At 37.0% G+C, this 7,376-nt stretch overlaps 1 protein-coding gene across 8 annotated transcripts in view; it reads left to right on the top strand.

Moving 5' to 3' along the window:
* The window catches only part of UIMC1 (ubiquitin interaction motif containing 1), a 72,557-nt gene that overhangs the window by 422 nt on the left and 64,759 nt on the right, over nt 1-7,376 (top strand). For all 8 annotated transcript variants that reach the window (XR_002829243.1, XM_023753766.1, XM_006081604.3 and 5 more), the window contains exon 2: nt 3,866-4,020. Coding sequence is in view for 7 of the 8 variants with exons in the window: in XM_023753766.1 (XP_023609534.1) it covers nt 3,874-4,020 (147 nt within the window). In the remaining variant the exon portion in view is untranslated. The remainder of the gene's footprint in view (nt 1-3,865; nt 4,021-7,376) is intronic.

Genomic DNA, 7,376 nt, shown 5'->3' with positions numbered 1-7,376 from the left:
TCTCGTACATTATCACATGTGACGCCACTTTATCATACCACGTGGATCAGGAGCTACTGTTGTATACATTTCTTAGTTTGGTCCTTAGCCTTGCCTATCTTCGCCCTAAACTTACCTACAATAAATTTTCACGATTCCTCCTATCTCCTTCCTCGCTACTCTTTTGTCTGACCCCCATCCAGTGGGCGTTGTCCTTGTCTGAAAACCCGGAACGAGGCAAGCCTTCTCGCCCCTCCCGGACCCGGGGGTAACGGTCCGCCGGTTTCTCGCCCCTGCCGCGGGGGCTCCTGCTTGTCGGGGAGCGATCCTTGCTTTCACTATTTGGCCAGGAAACTAAGATTTCCCTTGGACATCCTTGTCGTCATTACCAGGCCCCCTGCAGCGGAACTGTTGCCTCTCTGTGCACCATCCTTTCCCACAAGCGCGTTTAGTTCATCTTCGCGGAACCGGCAGTTTACAGACGATCAGGCACCCGGCTCAGAGGAGAGCCGGCCTGGAGTCCGGCAGCTGGACTCCCTGCCCTGTATTAGCCAGGTCTTCCTGAGGAGTCGGCGACACCCAGGAGAGGTGGAGCTTTATGCTTCCGTCTTTATTTCTTCCCGTCAGGGAGGAGGCATTGCTGTGTCATTCAATCAGAGAGGGTCTGTTTGGAATCAGACACATGGGGCTTCAATGCGCAACATAGTCAGTTACCAAGTTAACAACTGTTTGGTTTTGAATAAGTTTCCTAACGTGTAAAATAGTGATAAAAACAGCTTATAAAAATCAATAAAGGCATGTTTAATAATAATAATGACAGAAAAGTTCCTCTACCTGGTGAAGGAAGTAGACATAAAAGTTCAGAAAGCACAGAGTCCCAAACAAGATGAAACCAAAGAGGCCCACACCAAGACACATCATAATAAAAATGCAAAAGGGTTAAAGACGAGAGGATCTTAAAAGCAGCAAGAGAAAAGCAGTTTAATTAGCTACTACTACTATTGTCAGCTGATTTCTCAACAGACACTTTGCAGGCCAGAAGGGAGTGGCCAAAAATATTCAAAGTGATGAGTAGCAAGGACCTACAACCAAGATTACCAGGCAAAGCTATCATTTATTGGGGGTCAGATAAAGAGCTTCCCAGGCAAGAATAAGCTAAAGGAGTTCATCACCACCAAACCAGTATTACATGAACTAGTGAAGGGTATTCTTTAAGAAGAGGAAGAAGTAGAGAAAAAAGATAAAAAATATGAACAATAAAATGGCAATAAATACGTAAATATCAACAATTGAATCTAAAAATCAAAATAAACAAGAAATCTAATGAACAAAATAAACTGGTGAATAAAGTAGAATCAGGCATGGAAACATGGAACAGACATGAATCTCAGAGGAAAGGGGGTGGGGGAGTGGGAAGAGATTATGGACACAGGAGGGTGGTAAAGACCTGGGGCAGGGTGGGAACCAGGTGGAGGAGGCAATGGGGGGGGGGGCGGGGGGGGCGCGGGGGGGGGAGGTGGACATTTGTAATACTCTCAACAATAAAAATTAAAAAAAATCCTTACCCGAGGATCCTTTTATTGATTTTAGAGAGAGGAAGGTGGAGAGAGAGAGAGAGAAAAACATCGATATGAGAGAGAAACAGTGATCCCAAATGGGCCCCAACCGGGGATTGAACCGTGACCTAGGTATGTGCCCTGACCTGGAACCAAACTAGCAACCTTTTGGTGTACAGGATGACGCTCCAACCTACTTGACTGCACCACTTGGCCAGGGCTCAATTTCTTTTTTTTTTTTTTTTAAAATATATTTTATTGATTTCTTACAGAGAGGAAGGGAGAGGGATAGAGAGTTAGAAACATCGATGAGAGAGAAACATCAGCCAGCTGCCTCCTGCACACCCCCTACTGGGGATGTGCCCGCAACCAAGGTACATGCCCTTGACCAGAATCGAACCTGGAACCTTTCAGTCCGCAGGCCGACGCTCTATCCACTGAGCCAAACCAGTCAGGGCAATTTCTTGATATAATGGTTTGAAGCACAAAGGTTGTTGTTTTTTAAAATATATATTTTAAATTAATTTCAGAGAGGAAGGGAGAGAGAGAGAGAGAGAGAGAGAGAGAGAGAGAAACATCAGTGATGAGAGAGAATCATTGATTGGCTGCCTCCTGAGAGAGAGAGAGAGAGAGAGAGAGAGAGAGAGAGAGAGAGAAACATCAGTGACCGGGAATCGAACTGTGACCTCCTGGTTCATACATAGGTTGACGCTCAACTACTGAGCCACATTGGCCGGGCAAGGTTTTTGATTTAAACAAAGCCCAGTTTCTTTATTTTTGTTGTTGTTGCTTATGCTTTTGATGTCATAATTAACAAACCATTTCCTATTCAAGATCTCAAAAATTTATGCCTATGTTTCTCTTAAGAACCTAATTCCATTTCTTGCAATTTTTTGTATATGATAGGTAGAGGTCCTGTTTCATTCTTTTGTATGTGGATATCTACATTTGTTGAAAAGACTATACTTTCTCCATTCAAGTATTTTGGCATCCTTGTTGAAAATTGACAATCTGTGGGTGTTTTCTGGATTCTCAGTTCTGTACCATCGATTTTTGTCTATCCTTGTGTCAGTGTGCCAGTGTCTTGTTAACTAGCTTTGTGGTAAGATTTAAAAAAAAATATTTTTAAAAATTGATTTTAGAGAGAAAGGGAGAGGGAGAGAGAGAAACATTAATAATGAGAGAGTCATTGATCAGCTGCTTCCTGCACACCCCCTACTGGGGATCGAGCCCACAGCCCGGCACGTGCCCTTGACTGGAATTGGACCCGGGACCCTTCAGTCCATAGGCTGACACTCTATCCACTGAGCCAAACCAGCTAGGGCTGTGGTAAATTTTGAAATGGAGATGTGATTCCTTAAAATTATTTCACTTTTTTCAAGATTGTTTTGCCTATTCTGGGACCATGCTGTTGTTTTTCCTTCTAGTTGAAAAGTCTCTCCTCAGCCAGCCTTCCTGTGGTTCTGGGTGATGTCCGTTCCGTCTTTTAGTTGTATTTTTGAAGTGGTTGTTCGAGGCAGCAAACTCCGGTGTTTACCTATGCCGCCATCTTGGTTTCCCTGTTTTTTGTATATTGACCTTGTATTGTATAATCTTGCTGAACTTGTTCATTATAGTATTTTGTGGATTTTTAAAAAATTATAAGATTATGTCCTTTTCAGCTTGGTGTGTTTTATTTCTTCTTGAATAATTGATCTGCCTAGAATTTTCAGTATAAAGTTCAATAGAAAGGATGAAAACAGACATTCTTGTCTTATTCCTATCTTAAGGAGAAAGCATTCAGTCTTTTATCTTTAAGTATGATATTACTGTTGGTCTTTTTGAGATATATTTTTATCAGGTTGAGGCATTGGTATTAAAAATCTTTTTACATAAATTATAATATGCAGTCAAGAAAACCAGTGATCTAAGTCAATGTTTAAGGAACTAGGATAATTTGTTGTATTATTCCTATTAAAATTTCATTAAAGAGGAGTGGAAAAGTTTAGATACCCAGTTTTACTTCTATTAGATGACATCTTTTTCTTTTATATGATTAAATTACAAATAGCATCTAGAAAACATACTTTTAAATATATATATATTTTTATTGATTTCAGAGAGGAAGGGAGAGGGAGAGATAGAAACATCAATGATGACAGAGAATCATTGATCAGCTGCCTTCTGCACACCCCCTACTGGGGATGGAGCCCACATCCTGGGCATGTGCCCTTGACCAGAATTGAACCCGGGACCCTTCAGTCCACAGGCCGACACTCTGTCCACTGAGCCAAACCGGCTAGGGCTAGAAAACTTATACTTTGAATGAATTATTTGTCCGTGTATTTCAGACAGAAGGATGCCACGGAGAAAGAAAAAAGTTAAAGAAGCGTCTGAAGCTCAGAACTTGGAGAAGAAAGATGCAGAAACTTCCAGTCCTGTCAATGTGAGGAGGAAGCGTAAACTGGAGGATGCATTCATTGTGATATCTGATAGTGATGGAGAGGTTAGTATTTTGAAGTGTGAAGCTCTAGGTCTCAAACTAGGCCTTCTTACCCAAGACTGGTTTGTGTTGTGACTAAACCTTAATGCCAGCTTGCCAGATCTTGCAATTTTTACTCCATTTCATTTTGATCATCTGTTGAGTTCTTGCAGTAGACTCTAAACTTGCTTCTGTGCCTTCAGCTTTTTCTCTCTACATTTCACTTAGCTTACTCCAACTTTAAGATTTCAGATTTTATATTTTTGTACTTGATTGCTTAAAAATTTGTGACTGTAATACCTACAAGATCAGTTTAGAACTTTAATATGGTTTACTCTATCAGAACCTTCACAGTCTAGTCTTACTTATATTCTTATCAGCCGTTCATTTCTTGTCCCCTTGCTAAGACTATTATCACTATTAAAATTTTCCCTATTTGATGATCAAAAAGTTAAATATTTTTAATAATCAGAAAGATTGAGAATTTTTTCCTAACTCTATTGGATATATATTTTTAAAATTTCCTCATACTACAGTTTTTAATTAGGGTTTTGTCAAATAGTTATTTTTTAAAGATGTAAAAGTATAAAGAAGAAAACAAAGCAACCCATCAATTCTACCACACACAGATATAAAATTTCTAAAAAGTTATATAATGCTAAATCAAAACAGAATAAAAACTGTTTGAAAACAAAACAGTATAGAAAGGTATGAAATGAAGATGTATACCTTAGTCAGTGTATGTTTCTTGTATTCTTCCAGAAAAAAAAAACTTCACGCATATACCATCAATAAAAAACTTTTATAGAATAGAAATCATGCTACACAGACTGTTTTGCTTTTTCCACTTAACATTTCTTGGAGATCTTTCTGTAACAGCATGTATAGCTCTATCTCATTAAAATTTTTAAAAATTGTCAGATATGTCACACATGTAGGAGAGTGGCATAAAATGTAAATGCATAGTTAAAAAAATAATCTGAGCACCTGTATTCACCATCTTAGAAGCCCTCTTGATTTAGTGTGACCCTCCCCAATTGCATCCCTTTTCACCCTTGTAAAGGTAACCACTGTATTTGTTTTATCTTTCCATGCTTTCCCTTACGATTCTACCATATTTATATTTATGTCTAAACAGTATACATATATATGTTGCAAAACTGAGTCTTAGTGGTTAGGCACTTCTGCCAACATTTTTCTATAATCTACCTTTTCCCAAAGATTTGAAATTTTATCTTTATTATAAATTAAAATCTTGCCTATACATTTTTTTTTTTTTGGTTTTTAAATTTTGTTCCATTGATCTGTCACATATTTTTGGAATAATTGTTCAGTCATTATCTTGGGTTATTTAGGTAGGCACTTGTATCTGCTAATAATGATCATTTTCTTTCTTCCTTTCTAGTACTTACAGCTAATTTTTTTGTTTCATTGCATTGACTATAGCCTCCAAAATAATGTTAATTGTTATCAGTGATAGAGTACATCTTTGTTTTGAATTTAATTGTGGAAGTATTCTGATGTTTTGTTATTTGTTTCTTATTTCTATATTATATTTATTATAGAAATATCCTTTAATTGCTTATTTTCTATTAGTATTTTTAGGAATGGATGTTTAATCAAATGCCTTTTCATTATTTAGCAAGGTGATGGCATAGTTTTCCTCCTTTAATCAATTAATATATAGTTCATTAATACATTGTCTAATGTTGGAACATTTTTGCATTTCTGGAGAAAATTTTACTTAGTCATGATGTATTACATTAACATAATATAGAATTTACTTTTTCATATCATTTATGAATTTTGCATTTGTATTCGTAGTGGCATTGATTTTTATATAATTGTCTTTTTTTTTTTTTACTATATCAGATATTAGTTTCAGATTTCTGCTATAATATAGAAAGGAAGCTTTTTATTGTTTTTTATGTCCTACCGCAGTTTAGATAAAGGAATGATCTGTTCTTAAGATTTACTAGCACTTGCTCATAAAACTGTCCTACCAACTAATATTTAATATACTCTTCATGTTCTTTTCATGTCTTGGTATTTTTGTGCATTTTTTAAAGACTTTTTTGTATTGTTTTAGAATGTAAATGAGTAAATGGTATAGTCATCCAGGAACACACTTATTTGGTCTTGAAAGTTGAAAATTGAATTAATTATTTGATACTTCTTTTGCTCTTTGTACTACTGACAGTGCTAATTCCAATTTGTTCTTCAGTTTAGATATTAATTCCTTTGGGGATCCTTGCAGATTTTCCAAGACTGGGTCAATTGGCCATCTATTGTGCTTCCATAGAACCTATGCTTACTTCTGTAATATTAGTTGTTATACTGTTTTGAAATTGCCATTGTGCTTTTCTGCCTTCATCACTGGACCATGATTTCCTAGAGGGCAGGAATTCTTTATCTGTAACATTTAACATTTATCTGTAACACTTAACAATAATGCTTGGCCTATACCAGTAGGCATTCTCAAAAAATATCTGTATCAGGTTTTACTTGTTGGTGCTGTTTTATTTGAATATTTCTTTAAGAAAATGTTCTAGTTCAGCCGTGGGCAAACTATGGCCCGCTGGCCGGATCTGGCCCGTTTGAAATGAATAAAACTAAAAAAAAAAAAAAAGACCGGACCCTTTTATGTAATGATGTTTACTTTGAATTTATATTAGTTCACACAAACACTCCATCCATGCTTTTGTTCCGGCCCTCCGGTCCAGTTTAAGAAACCATTGTGGCCCTCGAGTCAAAAAGTTTGCCTACCCCTGTTCTAGTTCCTGGTGCAAAAGAAGCCAGGAACTATCTTGTTGTTTTTAAACATAAAGATAATGGCACAAAGCCAACATCACTGGGGCTTCATCATAGCTTGCTTTTGCTGAGTAGTTACTTGCTCTGATCAATTTCATTCTTACTCTCATCAAGGTTCTAATTTAAGAGATCAAAGATGAGCTTTTGAAAACCTTGCCATTGTGTTTGAATTGCCATTTACTAACTATGTGACCTTTCTGGACTTTTTATTATATATAAGACTAGTAATACTCGGTAGGATTGTTGTGAGGACTATGAATAAAGTAAGTAAAATTTTCTAGAGTGGTACTTCAGTAAATGATAACTGACATTGTAAATGTTCAGGATGGCAGAAGAGTAAAGCTAACGGACTTATGTTGATAACCCTATTGTCTTCTTCTCTTACATTTTTCTCATGTTAACAAAATAACACTAAAAAATCCAAAGGAAAAGAAAAGAATATTTGGAGTTTTATGGTTGGGTAGAGCTAGTTTTTCCTGACCTTACACTTACTGAGCCTCGCTGTTCTCATCTATGAAATGGAGGCAGTGATATTCTTCACACAGGAATTTTGAGAGGAATTAAATGAG

The sequence above is a fragment of the Myotis lucifugus genome, unplaced genomic scaffold, assembly GCF_000147115.1.
Source record: "Myotis lucifugus unplaced genomic scaffold, Myoluc2.0 scaffold_1, whole genome shotgun sequence".
In the NCBI taxonomy this organism is placed as follows: domain Eukaryota; kingdom Metazoa; phylum Chordata; class Mammalia; order Chiroptera; family Vespertilionidae; genus Myotis; species Myotis lucifugus.
The sequence above is the reverse complement of the archived record's forward strand: the minus strand, read 5'-3'. Positions and strand labels throughout refer to the sequence as shown.